Here is a 17,318-nt window from a genome sequence, read left to right on the forward strand (position 1 = left end):
GTCCTCTTTATCTATTCCTCGAAAGGTTACCTTCGATGACATGAAATTCTGCGAATTACATGGATTCTGTGATAGTTCTGAAAGTGCTTACGCCGCTGTAATTTATGTACGAGCGGTGCTAGGTAACCAAGCAAAGACTTTCTTGTGTGCCAAATCCAGAATAGCCACACTCAAGAAATTTTCAATTCCTTGTTTAGAGCTATGCTCGGCTGTACTCTTAGCAGATTTAATCGAAATTGTGATGCAGTCGTATCGAAATATGTTACCCATCAGCTCAGTCTTCGCATGGTCTGATTCAAGTGTTACGCTTTCGTGGATTCAATCTTCACCCCATAAGTGGCAACATTTGTTAGCAACAGGGTTACCCATATTCAGGAAAAAGTATCTCCTAGTCAATGGTCTCATGTGTCTACACAAAAAAATCCTGCTGACTGTGCTATTCGCGGCATTGTACCCTGCGAATTACTCCATTTAGAAAAATGGTGGACGGGGCCGTCATTCCTAACTTCCCATTGTGACCCATGGTCAAACGAGTCTTTAAAGATCAACGAAGTGACATTAGAAAGACGAAACACGACTCTTACTATTTCGACTACAGAGAGATGTTGCTGGGATAACCTAATAGATCGGTTCTCATCTTTATCAAAATGGAATCGCATTTTCGCTTACATAATGCGCTTCATCTCTAAGGCTTGTAACGAAATAAATTTCGTTACAATATAATTTCAATTAGACATCAAGATTTATCGGTATCCGTACCGCTTGTGACGTGTTTGTGAGTGACGTACACAGTAAGTAGGTCAACCTCTATTCTGAGAGACATTGTTCTCTCGGAACTGAACCTATTTTGACGGTACGGATATAAAACGGATGCGCGGTCGAACCAAGCTCTCTTCTTTTTGGAACGGGTTCGAATTAAGACGGACGAGATTTTTGGCGATTGGAAGAGGGCACATCGTGATTTTGGTATTTTATAATGGTGATGTATTTGATTTTATATTTTTAATTTGGTTTGGTAATGTTAAAATTTCTTTAAAAGTTCAATTTTTCAGTTTGCGATAAATAATTTCTTTTATTTTACGGGTTATGCCATAAGGCACATTTTCTTTGATTGTCATTTTTGGATTATTTGTGAAATAATAATCTCTTTTTATTTTCAAATGTGTTAACTATCGACAGTTAAAAGTAAAAATTTTGAATTTATATATTGAGTAAGTTTTTGGTGCACGATATATTTTATTTTGATTACCCACCAATCGCGATACATATCTTGTGTGTGTTGTATTGCCTTCCTGCTGCAACACGCGATATCTTTCTAGTGTCGAGGTTGGGGGCCTCTTTCTCCCTTTATTGTGCATGATATATTTTTGCTTACCTACCAATCGTGATACGCATCTGGTGTGTTGTATCGCCTTCATGCTGCAACACGCGTTTTTTTTTTTTTGGTATCTAGATTGGGGGCCTCTCTTTCTCTCCTTTGCTTGTGGTAAATTGAACGCTGATACTGCCGGTTTCTTTTAGTGTAGAAAGAACATTGTGTCAGGTTGCAATTTACTCGAAGGAATTCCGGATTTATTTCCATTTAAGTCCAGTCGAAGGGACACCAAACAAAGGAGGAGGTTTCTGCGAGGATACCTGCGGGTGAGTGGTTGTTTTTTTTAACTTTACTGTTGTAAGAAATCATAAGTTTCTACTGCTTAAACACCTGCACGTATCTCTCGATATCCGTGGTTTGAGACTCCTTCGTTCGATACTCCTTTCGATAACATTTAAAATTTATATTTTCAGTATTGTTTTAATGATCGATGAGCTTCATGTTCTTTTACTGATTATTTTTGCAGTTTTTGGTTTTGATACCTAAAATACAAGAAATTATATTTTGAATATCACCATTATAAATACCGCCCCTCCAAAGGCAACTTAATTTTGAATTTTCCATTTCAGTCATTTGTTTATTAGTTTTTTTATTAATTTGATAAATTCTATTCTTAACACGCTTCGTCGAATAGTGTTTTAATTTTTGTATTTGGGCTAAAAAAAAGCAATTTTTGTAATAATTTTATTAATTTTAAGGTTCTGTTGTAATTTTCATTTCATTGTTAGGGTGCCTGAGCACCATCATCATTGTTGTTAATTATTTCTAATCATTAGCCGTTAGACCTTCAGTCTACTTTAAATTTAGAAAACTGATGGTTTTGTGCTCTTAAATTCCTCCGTTAAAAGTTACTGCTGTTGCCTTGTCTTATTTGAGGTTATATCATCCAGAACCGATAGTTCGAAGGACGCTGGGAACATTGGTATCAGGATCTCGAGGAACTGCCGATGCTACTACAAATTATTAAATCAATTTTACCTCGTTCTGCCTGAACCATACATAAAGTCGTCCTAAAAAACTATTTAAGGGGTTCTGTTCCTGTTCTGAATTTGAAACCCTATGAATTTACTACCCACAATTAACTGAATTTCTGTTCCAAAAAGTAATAAATTGTTGACCTAGTAAGATAAATCATTAACAATAAGTTTTAAATTTGATATCCCTATAAAAATCGCTGGTTCTAACCTAACCTAACCAGCCGAACCCGAACACCGTTCGGGATTTTCGATAGTTTCAACATTATTAGAGCCATCTGCCATCTCTGAGGTAATACCCCGGACATGTCGGAAATGGCTCGGAACCGCGGGACAAGAAACTGACGTGGTAAACTTTGTATTGCATTGTATTTTACAGAACGGATTCAACTTTTATATTCTAAACTATATTGAAATTAAACCAGGTAGGATATTTTTTATCAACCGACTTTCCAAAACGAGGAACACATTTGTTAACAATTTCATACCGTTTGTCATAAAACAAACAGCAGCTAGACTGCAGATCCGATTCTTGGAAAACAAATGACTAATCCAAGTATAAAACATATGGTACATTAGCAGAAAGTGTAAGATATAATTGAAGTGAGACGATCAAGAATATTTGCTTTAAGCGTGGTATATATGCTCACATAAGATCACCGAATGGTGGAACGAAGACGTTGAACAATTGATATTAGAAAATAAACAAGCATATAACACCTGGCTGACTACAAATAGAACAGAAGATAGAAGATACTATTCTCGCTGCTCCTATGAGGTTAAAAAAGCTGTACGAAAAGCGAAAAATGATTTATGGGGCAACAGATGCATGCAAATCGATCAGCAAATAGGATACATTAGATCCAGTGAAGCATGGAGAACTTTAAAATCACTGAGAACAGACAGAAAAGAGAGTCCCTATCAGCTTTATGCAGCCAAGTGAGTGGGTATGCCATTATAAGCAACTGTTCACCGAAAATCACCCAGAATTTATAGGAGAGAGTCAAGACGAGAGTATAAGTTTGGATAGCTCACTTACAGAAGAATATTTAATAACAGAAGAAGTAAGAAAGGCTCTTAAAGAAATGAAAAATGGACGAGCTCCTGGACCAAAAGGAATTCCCATCGAACTTTTAAAGAATGGACCAAACTTACTCTTCTAACTACTTACATTGGTTTTCAACTGTTTCTTGAGAGGCGAACAATTACCCCCAGAATGGAAAACTGCCTACATATCGAATTTACATAAAAAAGGTGACAGGAAATCATGCTCAAACTATAGAGGACTTAGTGTAACAAATTCCCTTTCAAGACTATATGGAAAAATCATTAAAACACGAATAGAACAAGAAATTCATGACATACATGAACAAAATGGTTTCCGTGCAGGCAGATCATGCTCTGATAACTTATTCTGTTTAAAGCAACTACTAGAAAAAAGAATGGCTCGGGATTTAGAAACACATATGATATTTATAGATTTAAGAAAAGCCTATGACAGTGTGCGACTCAGTAGACTGTGACCTGCAATGTCGGAAAATGGTGTAAGTTACGTCTATATACAGGCTGTCAAAAATTTGTGTGCCAATCGAACTTTTAAAGAATGGACCAAAGTTACTCTTCGAACTACTTACATTTGTTTTCAATTGTTTCTTGAGAGGCGAACAATTACCCCCAGAATGGCAAACTGCCTACATATCGAATTTACATAAAAAAGGTGACAGGAAATTATGCTCAAACTATAGAGGACTTAGTGTAACAAACTCCCTTTCAAGACTATATGGAAAAATCATTAAAACTCGAAGAGAACAACAAATTCATGACATAGATGAGCAAAATGGTTTCCGTGCAGGCAGATCATGCTCTGATAACTTATTCTGTTTAAAACAACTACTAAAAAAAAGAATGGTTTGGGATTTAGAAACACATATGATATTTATAGATTTAAAAAAAGCCTATGACAGTGTGACCTGCAATGTCGGAAAATGGTGTAAGTAACGTCTATATACGGGCTGTCAAAAATTTGTACACTGATATGACTAGCAGCATTAAATTGGGAACGAAATTATCGGAGGAATTTCCAATATCTAAAGGCCTACGGCAGGGCTCCTACCTTGTTTAAGATATACCTGAACACCACGTTAAGACATTGGAGACGCAGCTGCCGAAACTTGGGTATTTCTGTTGGTAATGATAAACTCTTCACAATGAACTTTTTCCTATAACCAGGTCATTTTTGCTGAGGATGAGGATAATATAAACTATATGGTCAGGAAACTGACCGGGGCGTACAAGTCTTGGGGTCTATCAATTAATATGGAAAAAACAGAATATCTTATCGCAGGAGGCACAAACAGAGATTTAATCCTAGATCAGGGAACTATAAAATGTGTCGATTCCTATGAGTACTTGGAAGTAAATATAACAAAAAGTGGCACTAGTAACGCTGAAATTAAGAACCGCATCCGACAGGGAAAACATGCAACAAAGCAGTTAAATGGAATACTGTGGAGCACTCAAATTCGACCAGAAACTAAAATCAGGATTTATAAGACCATTGTAGAGAGTATTACAACTTATGGGGCCGAAGTATGGGAAATGACTGATATATATATATATATATATATATATATATATATATATATATATATATATATATATATATATATATATATATATATATATATATATATATATATATATATATTCTCACGTATTGATTCACGGATGGAAAAATATGATGACACTATATTCCGGGATATCATCCGTTCGCTCGTTGAACTCCGACTGGAATCCTGCATCCGACTGGAATCCTGCAAATCCTGCATCCGACTGGAATCCTGCAGACGTTTCGCCAAAATCTCACTTGGCATCTTCAATGCTCGCGCTCCGAAAACACTTCGAACACTTCGGATGCAGGATTTGCAGGATTCCAGTCGGATGCAGGATTCCAGTCGGAGTTCAACGAGCGAACGGATGATATCCCGGAATATAGTGTCATATATATATATATATATATATATATATATATATATATATATATATATATATATACATACTACGGTGGTTAGGTCTTCCTTCAATAGACCTTTTACATTGAATAGCTCCTCCGGTTGCGTTAAGTCCTCCGTATACGGAAGACCTAACGCATCCTACGTTAAAACAACCGAAACATCGATCTGGTTCGTCTACCAAAATTTGAGAGGGATGAGTTTTAGCTGTTTTTCGGCTATTTTGTATATATTAGTTCAGCGGTTTGACACCTCGACGATCGTCGCTAGCGGCGCTCGTATATTTTCATGCGTATATGTTATAACTACACTTCGGTGAATAGGTCCTCCCATGTATACAAAATTGTCGTTTTACAGTATGTTACTCCTCCATAAAAGTGACAACACTGTTTGACGTGGTATACTTAAATATGTATCTTTTGTATTTGTTATTTACATTTTTTCAAATTTTTATTGGTAGGTATATTGTTATTTAAAGTTTAGAGACGAAATAAAATGAACTAACATCGAAAATAAACGAATCTTTATTTAGAATTTGTTTGTCTTTGTAACAGAATAAAAACTAAAATACAGATATCCTTTTGGCTAGGGTATGGTATATAATAAAAGTACCTATAATATGCCATATAATCCAAATACAACACATATACAATATACCGAGAGAATAGTTAAACTGAGGCCATATATTAAAAAAATTGCAGAACTTAACATAAGTACTATTGAAATGAAAAATTCCTCTAAATTAATGGGTTTATAGATTACTTTTTTGTATATTGATTCTGAATGAAAACCTTTATTTTTAACCAGTTTTTATTGTGCAGAATTTTAGGATTTCTAGAAATAAGATTTAGACATTCACCTTTTTTAGGAGGACATTTCATTTTAATGTGACCTTTAAAAAAATTCTAACTAAATTTTTCTGCTCTGTTGTCCATGGAACTAGCTTTCGAATTTTTGGTTTTTGAATACTGTCCGAATCCAGCTTACTTTTTTCAGAATTTCCAAGTAGATCCTGTGCATTTGACGTGTCTAGATGTGTCTCGTCATTTTGTTTTTCAGTAGCCTCCCAATTTTCGTTTCCATGCTCATTTTCTTTTGATTTTGGTTTATCAGACATATCCATTAAATTTTCTTCCAAATTTATCTCAATCTCATCTAGCGATTTGCCTTTAAAATGACCAGCTTCACCATTTTCCATAAGTATAAGTAATTTGGAAATTCTAGAAGTTTGATAAATATCGTCGGGTAGGCGATACGACTGTCGATGTATACCCAAAGTGTGACCCATAAATGAGGCCAGTTGCTCCATGTCGTTTTCAGACATGTTAAATAATTGAGTTAAAGTTGCCAAATGTTTTCGAAGTCGGGTACAGGTTAGAGCATCCGGGTTTTTAGCTCCACAGAGTGAAGCGTGTTTTCTTAATGCTTTATAACCCACAATTGGCTCAGATGACTTAGGATTTGCGAATAAGTAAATATGGGACATTTTCAGAATCTTACTTCTACATCTTAAAACTATGTTTAAGTGTTCTTGTACATCCTTGCTAATTAATATTGGCACTCCCCTTCCCCTTTTACCTCTTATGACAATACGCTTAAAACTGCTCATTAGAATTTTTTCAGATTCTGAAATAACTTCGCCAAATTCTTCATATGCCTGAGAATTCTCATGATGAATTATTGATTTGTAAGTGTTTACTAAAAGTCTCTGCAACTCTCCCGGACGTCGTCTATTCAGTAAAATTATTCTGCAGTAGATGGTTTCTATTAAAGTAGTATATGATTTTTCATCACTGGAGTTTTCTTGCAATTTGTAGAGTACATCATCAGCTTTTTTTATCAAGTAATCTTTTAGTAGTTTAAGATCAGTGGCAAGGGGTACTAGAGTGACTTTATTCCATTTATTAATATTAAGATCACTAGAAGCTTGGTTGGAAACATCAAATTTCCAGTTACCATTTATTAACTGTATTAGAGTTTTAAGGTCAGCCTCTTGTGTTGCAGAAAATGTAGATGCAAGGTAATCAGATTTTTTAAAGCTGTATACTAGTGCCCATATTTAATGCAAATGTTGGAGCTTGATATGTTTTGGAATCCTTGTCAAATCGAGATGCAGCTTTAGTTGCCGAGACTAAAATATCGTTGTTATCCGGTTTAAGGGCCTCAAAGAGGCCCTTAATAGTCGGTTTTATTTTTTTTATCTCCAATAATAATCTGGCTAATTCTCTCATTTTTCTTGAAGCCACTAGAATGAAATGGTTCTCTCTGTGAATTTTTAAATATCTAGATGCAAATGCACATATTAAGGGATCCTTCTTAGCAACTAGCGATATCTTATCGGCCCTCATTCTTGGAAAAACATTAATTTTTAGTTGAGAGTCCACTTTTAAATTCCGAATTAAAAAGTTTTGAGCTTCAGCCTGAGAATTTCTCATAGAGTATCCTTTATTTGGATTTTCGCTGCAATTTTTGCGGTGTCTCCATAAATTTTTAGACGAATAATATCCTAGGCAATGTACGCATGGTAAATAATTTGTATCTTCATTACCTTTTCTAACTGGTTTACTGATATCGGTGCTACTCTGCAGGTAATTTCCTTTCTTTCTTAAAGCAAATAGTAATTTTTTTCTGTCTTTGCTTTGCTTATCCAGTGATAATATTTTTTGTACATCAATTTCAGATTTATGGTTTCTTTCGATATGTCTAGGAAAATTTAAGACCTCCGTCTCGCAATAATAACAAAACGTACTTTTTTTACATTTTTCTTTAGAAGTTGTTACAGTAGTTGGAGTCGTATTGCTAATATCCTTATCTAAATTCAAATCTTCGCAGATTAAGGGACTCTCGGGTGGCGTGCAGCAGATTAAAGGGGAACTAACGTTAGAAAATATTTCCTGAAAAAACATTCATTTGATTTTTCTTACAATTTATTATTACTAATGCTGCCTAAAAATTTGGTAAAAATTAGTTTAGGACCGAAAGAGGATTGAGCTGGTATTTTCATGAAATACATAAGATTTTCTAAAATGAAGATACTTGGGTCATAGGTTACCATGAATTGCGTGGGATGGTTTTATTTTATACTGCAAATATTTTTTTTACTTTATTGAAGATTTTATTTTTCCAATTAATTTGTTCAGACGTACCTTTTTATACTTTTTATACTTTTATATTTAATGAGATAACATTTTTTGTGAAATAATAAACGCCTTCTTAACATTTTAAAATCTGAAATAGATGTAGGAACGACAAGTTTTACAACCAGATCAACATAGTAAAAAAAAGGAATTCGGAATTTGTTTAAGAAGAGAGACAAGTTATTATCCAAGTATGATTGAATAAATATGAATATTATTTATTCGACAATTTATAGTACCACCATAAATCATTCGATTCTTGTGGCTTCAAAAACAAATTGACAAATTAGTCAGATTTTTGTTGGAGACAAGAAGAGCAAAAGTACATATAAATTCCCACCTCTGCGTTCATTACCGACCACTATCTCGAAACTATGTTGCGCTATCAAATTTCATGTTTCTAATCAAACCTTAATATTGCACGTCAATATTCTTCAATATTTAAATATTAAATAAAACTGTTTTTTTGTAAAAGATGTAGGAAAACTTTCTTTAGTGCAGAATAATCTAACGTAACAGATTACTCCAGGGAAGCAGGGTATGCAGGCTAGTTTGGTGAATATTTATAATCACTCTGAGAATATTCACGCAGATGAAGGATTTGGTGAAATTATTTTAGTGAAATTATAGAAAATTTATTAGATATCCCAGCAAAAAGGAAAATTTCATCTACGAGAATTGATGTGGTCTATTAGAAAACAACAATAAAAGTCAAAAAATTCATACGTCAAATTAAAAATTGTTCCCAGTATTTTCTTATCGCTCTCTGTCTAATGTGTATTTTAAAGGCAAACCTTTAGCCTCTTTCTAGTAAACGCTCTCCAACGTGGCTTATTTATTGTAGAGAAATGAATCAAGGCGCCTATTACATTAAAAAATATTTCCATTTTAACAAAAGCGGAGAAACATAAGTCTGAACAGATTAATTATATAAGGTTGAACATATCATAAATCTTCCTCCAAAGATGGTAACTTAGTTTTTAAGTAAAATTTGTAGAGATGCGCATATAACTTCAAGAAATAAAATATGTTTTTTTTTATTTTTGTAATTTATATCATTTCATGCCTTTTGTTTTTCACGTAGCATAAGTTACTAACCGACTCATTATCACTAGGAAGATATTCTGGATCTGCTTTGGAATTATTTGAAGGCAAAGAATTAGAAGAGGATTCGTTTTTCTAAAAACATATTCCCTTTTGAATATATATAATAAATTTACGAATAGGACAACTTACGTCATTGATGTTTGCCTTAAATGAAAATGAAGCTCCAAAATCCTGCATTGGTTGCTGGTTTGATAATCTAATTTCTTCACACTATAGCAAAAGTAATCGCTTAGACGCAAATATAAATAAAAACATACTGTGTGTCGGAAGAGAAAGCAAAGCAATATCCATCCTTAAAATTTTATCTGAAAATTGGAAGCTATAGTGGAAGAACGTATTCAACGTTCACTTGCGTTTCACTATGAGATGTGGTTTGAAACAATCGGTGAGAATGTTTAAGAATATTTAAATAGTTACTAAAACTTCTTAATTGTTTCTAAATCTAACAATATTTTCAAAAACTTTTAAATACGAATTTATAAAAATATCTGCAATTTCCTATCTCTTCAAAATGTACACTTACGCTTTCAAAATCATTTGTGTTTAGATCTTTTGAAACGGCATTCGGTGTAAGAGGTGATGGTTCGTCTAGGGGTTTGTTACAAAACCACCTATTTTTTTTCTTTATTGAGTTTGCACCACAAACTGCATACTATAAAAAGTTATATTTAGATATGGATATTTAACAATAATGTAATACTTGCGTATTCTTCAGGAAATAATCTTCGCGCCATGCTGAAATAAGTATCCCATTAATGTTTTTTACTTAATAAAAATCATTCAACAAAAAATAGCAAATTTGCAATGCCTAAATGGAGATCACAATCTCAAATTTTAATTACTTACCTAACAATTTTCCTACTACGAAACATGCACAGAACCGTAAAAACACGTGAAAATTAAAGGACGCACACAGCTTCAAACAGAAGTAACCGCCTTCGATGCTCTAATAAACGGTTCCAAATTCTGAGACATTTGGCAACGCGGGTGGTGAACTTATCCACCGTAATCTGTAATATTTAAATATACTCGGAAGACCAATATTGCGTAATATGTAATCCATTTATACATGAGGACTTGACTGTGTTGGATAAGGAAGACGCATCCTCTGGAAAATATGTGAAAATTGAAAAAATAAATAGTTAATTATTTTGCAGAACACGTTTGTATACTTCCCAATTATCCAGTATACGCGCAAAAAATTTAAATATACACTCTCCTTCTGGGAGAAGACCTATTGCTGCGCCACATGTGGACGAGCTATATCATTACGGATGTAAATATATATATATATATATATATATATATATATATATATATATATATATATATATATATATATATATATATATATATATATATATATATATATATATATATATATATATATATATATATATATATATATATATATATATATATATATATATATATATATATATATATATATATATATATATATATATATATATATATATATATATATATATATATATATATATATATATATATATATATATATATATATATATATATATATATATATATATATATATATATATATATATATATATATATATATATATATATATATATATATATATATATATATATATATATATATATATATATATATATATATATATATATATATATATATATATATATATATATATATATATATATATATATATATATATATATATATATACATATACATATATGTATATATATATATATATATATATATATATATATATATATATATATATATATATATATATATATACATACATACATACAAAGTTTTAATATTTCTGGCAATGTTATTGCCAATTTCTCTGATGTGATTGTTCTAATATGTTTTAATTTTGTTTCTTTATTTCTTAAATGATTTCTTACCAAACTCGACTGAAGTATCTTTTCTTTTTTCGAGATTTGTAAGCAAACTTAGATAATTTTCTCGTCTTGATATTTTAGCAACAGCAAAATTAAACGTTTTCTCCTTTCATTTTGAAACTTCAATTCGTTTCATCCCCAGTGGAAAGCAAACAAATTTGTGGAAAAACGTTGCTAGAGGCTCTAAGACCAAATTTTATCCTGTCGTTCTAATCTCAGTTGTTTGATTTTTTACCCATCTTGGTGGTGACGAGTGAACGTTCACGCTCATGTTTTCTGTATTTTTTTGCTAGCGTTTTTTTAAGTTATATTATTACTTACATACACGACAGTTTCATTATTTTCATATATCAATTAACTTGTCAGCTTCGAGACTCTAGTCGCAGACAATACTTTTGATACAGTTCTATTAACAGGGACATGAATAAGTAATCACAATACTGATTTTTTTTTGTTCGGTCATATATCTTTTAAGACTAACGGAAGATTTAATAGAGGCAGTGGAGCGGGGACCTGCCTCAAAAATAATTTGGAAGTAATCAATTCTCTGAAAACAATTTGCTTCTAGCTTAAGTGAGACTCTAAAAATTGCCAAATTTTTATTCGTAAATTTCAATTTTAAAAATGTTGAGAATATTTTGTCAGCTATGTGGATGGGCGATTTAAATAGTATTACAAGACCAGGCGAGAAAACCACAGTTTAACGACGACTAACAGTTTCTAAGACACGACCTATGCATTGTCCCGGGTCTCCCAGTAAGAACAACGAGGTACGGAGCGGAAACGGATGTTCCTAAAAATTTCTGGGACATCCTGTATATCTTAAAATATAATCATAGGGACCTTGACTCATTTTTCAGGCGGATTGACCGGGACTCATTTTCAATTTGTGCAGGGTACTTAAAATTACGTAATCGTGAACCGCCATAATAACCTTGAAATTGCCGTCAAATAGCAAATTTATAATATAAAAAGTAATAGCATACCAACCTTTTGTACTTGATTTCCTTTGATGTTCAGCTTCATTAGCCTTAACCCGTAGAAACTATAACTCGGCAGCTCTTTGATTTCGTTTGCCTCGAGATCTAACGCGATTAGTTTGTTTAGTCCCTTAAAAGCTTTTTGCGGTACTTCTTTTAGTTTTCCGGAAACCAGACTAAATGATTCCAAATGAAGTTTCAAAGGAAATAACGAGTCATCTTGCAACTCCTGGATGCTCGATTGCGATATCTGGAGATGTCGGATTACGGATCCCTCGAGGAAAAAGTCTTTCGGCAGTCTAATCTGCAAAATGGAGATGTATCTATATTGTATAACAAATTTACTTGAAGCGCAAAAATAAAACTTAAGCGACTCGTAAAGAAATGGTTCTTTGAAAATGTTCAAGCAATGAGACTTTTGCGAAATTCGATTAGAGTGGTTACACTTTGAAACAACGTTTCTGTTCATTTGCGTAAGAATTCTAAAAGCGAGTGGTCGTTATATTAGAGTAAGATCACGTCAAGTGGACCCCCCATTTACCACTTGATCGTAAAAATTTAATCTATAAATATTTTTTATAAGTACTCATAATAGAAAATTGATTCTCCAAACGATATTTTTTAATTTTGATTTTAACAACATTTTTTTAATGAAATTTTAAGCACTTTTAATTAAAAAATGGATTAAAAGTCAACCGCAAGAGATAAATTTATGAAATTTTCAGCATCCATCGTCAAACGTCTATACTTTAAGAATATATTAACGACTTTGTTTATTTTCGTATTGTTAACTAACTTTGAAGTTAACAAATAAAAATTTAACCGATTTCTTGGGAAAAAAGAGATTTTTTTTAACGGTCACATGCTTTATCCATTTAAGTTTAAGATTCCGGAAGAAAATTTCACTGATCGCCATTAGTTTAAACAAAATGAATTTATTTATGACAGCGCGCCGGGCGTCGAGCGCTGTGGAAGCGCCGCGCTGCCGAGCGTCTCCAACTGCAAGTTTTATCAGTGATAATTTAAAATAATAATATAAAATATTATTATAAAACAAATTTTATTATTATTTAAGTTATTTTATTATAATTATTATTAATAAAATTTCATTTTTTTAACAATGTTATAAAGAATACTATCAATTTTTTTATTATTTTTACCAAACAGCGTAAATTTAGAAAAAAATAATCAACTTTAAATTTTTAAAACTGTTTGTTTTGGTCCATATTTATTTTCTCTAGGTAATTTTGTAACGGTCTATTTTTCACCGTTAGCGCTTCCGCCAATTCGTCAAGAACCCTGGTAAAATTTTCGAACGGGAGGATATCCTTAGTAATACAGCCAATTTTTTTATTTAGGATCTTATTGCACTTATACGTTACTAGGTACAGTTAACATAAGCCATTAAAGGATATTTCTAACGTAGTATTGAGAAATTTCGTGTAGTGGTGATTATCTTCTTCCAACTCTATATATAATGCCCCTGCGTCGCCTTCGCTGGTCTTGTGGCGACATTACACGCCAGTGCATGTAGACATGTTTGCATACTTCCTTAGGTTGAGACCTTAGTACTTCTTGGATGGCTTGAGGCTGCTCAGAGTTGTAACGGTTATTGCAGCCATTGCTTTCGTTCGTCCTGGTATATTCCTGCGACATCCCTCGCACTCGAGGCTCCGTAGCATTGCCTGTCTCTATTCTAGTTGTCGCTCCTTAAAAGGAGAGCGATCAAATCAGTATCCAAGGCTATAAGAGAAGTTATGCACCACATGGTTATTTCAGGTTAGTTGGTTGCTGTTCCCTGTATTCGGGTTGTTATGCATAGAGGGAGCATTTTAGTACCTACCTGGCTGTTATTTGTACACACCTCCCTGGTTCTTGACTTAGAAGTCAGTATTTCTTTCAGTATTCGGTTTGCCGGCATTGTTTACGTCCGTCGCCTCCCATCACCTGACAGGTATTTGGCGGTGTTGCCGGAATGCATAGATTTCGTGAAGTGCTCCGTGGATCCTTCCGATGTAAGCTAGTACAATAAATAAAAATTACGTTCTCTTGGTCGTTGGTCTAGGGTTATTTGTTTACTCGTTTAGCGCAGGTATCATTGCGCTACATGCCACCCTTTCCGTAGCACGCAAGCATCATTTGTCTCGTGTAGTCGTAGCTCATACAAATGCGAAACTTGGCAGCATGTATCTTTGGCGCCTTATTTAGTTTGGAGGAAGGCCGTAGTGTTCCGAAAGGAAGAGATACTAAAGTGGATTCTTCGCGTGTGCGAGTGGGATGGATAGTATTTTCGGTTTTACGACGTACTTCCGGCAGGAAGTCTCGCGGAGCAATCGTTTTTCCTATTTGGGAGTAATCGTTTAGCAAGCAGTTGTGGTGGATAGTGTTGCTGGCGGTTCGCTTGTATTTCTGTGGTGAAGAGCACCCGGAACCCATTTTGTTGGGGAGTAAAAAGCGAAAACCGTTGCGTGTGAGTTGTTGTTGTGTAGAAGCCGAGAGGGAGGCGAGTGAGGCCGTTCCAGGGCTTATTGGGATTTGGTTGAACAGCTCACGCACCATTTTGTGGGATTATCGGCTCACACCACCACGTGCTATTGATTCCGCCTTCGATCACTAGGGATCCTATAACACTGCTGTGCATAGAGGCGCTAAGCCGGTTAGCTTCCGTCGTTTGGAGTTGTGGTAATTGCGGCCATTGGTTTGTGTTGTTTTCAGGCTGCACGAGTCGTTAAGCGAGCGGAAGCGTGGAAAACCCTCGCTAGAGGGTTTTCCTACTTGGCGTTTAGTTCCCGGTTTTAATTTCCGATTGGTTCTTCTCTGTTTTGGATCTTCCTTTTTTTTCTGGATCTTGGACTTGCCTGTTCTACCTGCCTCCTACCTGGCGCGTTTGGATTTATGACTGGCTCGGTTTGGGTACTACACGTTCCCGAGCAGCACGCGCACCACTTAGAAGTTCGTGCCCGCAACACGGTGTAAGCGTACGCAGCAGTGCCGTACTAGGAAGGTTGGAGCTAGGAGAGTAGACGAGTGAAACCTTATGGTTATCTATCGGTTATACACCTGAGTCAGCTCAGGTCATTTAACGTATGTAAACTTAAATTATTAGTAATGACCCTCGATTGTGTTGTAACTATAGACGCCCTCGTTTAGTGTCGAAGCTCGGTAGCTTCCCTCTCATACCATGCGCATTGTTCGAAGATATATGACGTCATAAATCGCTCGTTCGGTTTCGCGCTATCTACCCGGTTGACTTGAAACTACCGGCGGTTGACGCTAATCCTTGCGGCGCTATAGCGGGGTAACTAATAAGATCACGTTCCGATTAACCGACTTTACCTTTCCCTTTTTACATTTGTCTTATTTTAATTTTTCTTTTTTTTATATACATACTCATGTACCAACATTTGTACAATTAAACTCTAATACTCCGTGTCAACCGAGTTTGTTGTTATTGTGACCTCTCATTGGGATTGGGGTTCTCAACTCGAATAATCACTTCGTATTTAGTGGGAAGTCGAGTGCACAGTAATAAACTCTATCTCCTTGGCGGGTTAGGTAGTGTATAAATACGTGGCGCCCTTATAAAAACTCCCCACGCCCTTCTCCACTGTTTAAAAGCTGGCGGCCGCTACCGATACCCTTCTTGCCAATACTGTGTCTACGAGTGGCCCCATCTGACTTCCGCTAGACTGAGGGTCGTGTTCTAAAATATCGCCACATTTTTGGCGCCCAACGTGGGGCCATTATTTTTTTTGGAATCCATTTTTTTGTGGCTATTAGTATTGTTTTTTTGTTTGGCAATTTAAGATTCTAAAACTTGGTTGACATGTGTATTGAGAGTATCGCGTATACGATTACCGATATCTAACTAGTTCTTGATTTTTTTTTTATTTTTATTCGGCTTATCCTGCCCGCGTTATGTTGTTTAGTTCAAGGGTGTAAGTGGACTTCTGGTATATATGGTGTTAGATGGTGTGATACATTGGTAAGAAGTAGTTGAGAGTTTAGTGGCGAGTGGTAGTCTATAGCGTCATTTAGGTACCGCTCACAACGTATTTGGTTCGTATAAGCTCGCAGCAGGATGGGACGCCGTATGAACGTAAACTGTCTTACGAAAGACGAATTGACGTATGAGCTCACTTGGAGAGGTATTGCTCTGGGGACAGTTGAGCAGATGAGAAGCTCCTTAACTATGGCTAGACAGCTTGAGAGGTGTGGCGATAGCCTGCACTATCCTACATATCCTTTCAATTTCCAAGAAGATTCGTGGAAAGTTGCGAAGAAGTTGGACAGCTTGTTACCACAGCTGGAAAGGTTCTCAGGCTCGAGCAAAAGCAATGAGTATATGAGGCTCCAGAGCAGAGTAAACCACGTACTGGGCAGAATCGATAATATAACACCGACTAACCCAGAGGAGAACAGTGTAAAGGCAATATTGGTAGCCGAAGCATTAACGGCTCTGGGACGTTTGGAGGCCAACGCGACTGACTTAAGAGGTAGCGCTGACTCAGACGAGGACCATGCGTTGCAATCCGTAGTACCACAAGGCCGTAGTACACATCAGGCGAACCAGCCTCACGGAGTTGAGCAGACAACTTTTAACTCGGTACCCTTGAGTCTAGCCGTTCTCCATGATAGCACTGTACTTCGTCCGCCCGCCAGTACGCAGACTTCTTACAACCCCCAGCCCAAGACCTCTTCTCCAGTGTCTGCAGAGATTTCAACGCAACAGGCTCATTCCTTTGGCCATGGAGGCCACATTAAGTCAATTCTTCCCCATAAGTGGAACTTGAAGTTTTCGGGCGATAAACGCGGGATGTCGGTCACTGCCTTTT

The 17,318-nt window shown here is 35.1% G+C and overlaps 1 protein-coding gene across 5 annotated transcripts in view; it reads right to left on the reverse strand.

The window, feature by feature from the left end:
- The window catches only part of LOC132701219 (chaoptin-like), a 701,991-nt gene that overhangs the window by 240,776 nt on the left and 443,897 nt on the right, over nucleotides 1-17,318 (reverse strand). For all 5 annotated transcript variants that reach the window (XM_060668992.1, XM_060668990.1, XM_060668991.1 and 2 more), the window contains one exon: nucleotides 12,494-12,787. In XM_060668992.1, the coding sequence (XP_060524975.1) occupies nucleotides 12,494-12,787 (294 nt within the window). The remainder of the gene's footprint in view (nucleotides 1-12,493; nucleotides 12,788-17,318) is intronic.

Source organism: Cylas formicarius, unplaced genomic scaffold, assembly GCF_029955315.1.
Source record: "Cylas formicarius isolate icCylForm1 unplaced genomic scaffold, icCylForm1.1 PGA_scaffold_4__25_contigs__length_36172078, whole genome shotgun sequence".
Classification (NCBI taxonomy): domain Eukaryota; kingdom Metazoa; phylum Arthropoda; class Insecta; order Coleoptera; family Brentidae; genus Cylas; species Cylas formicarius.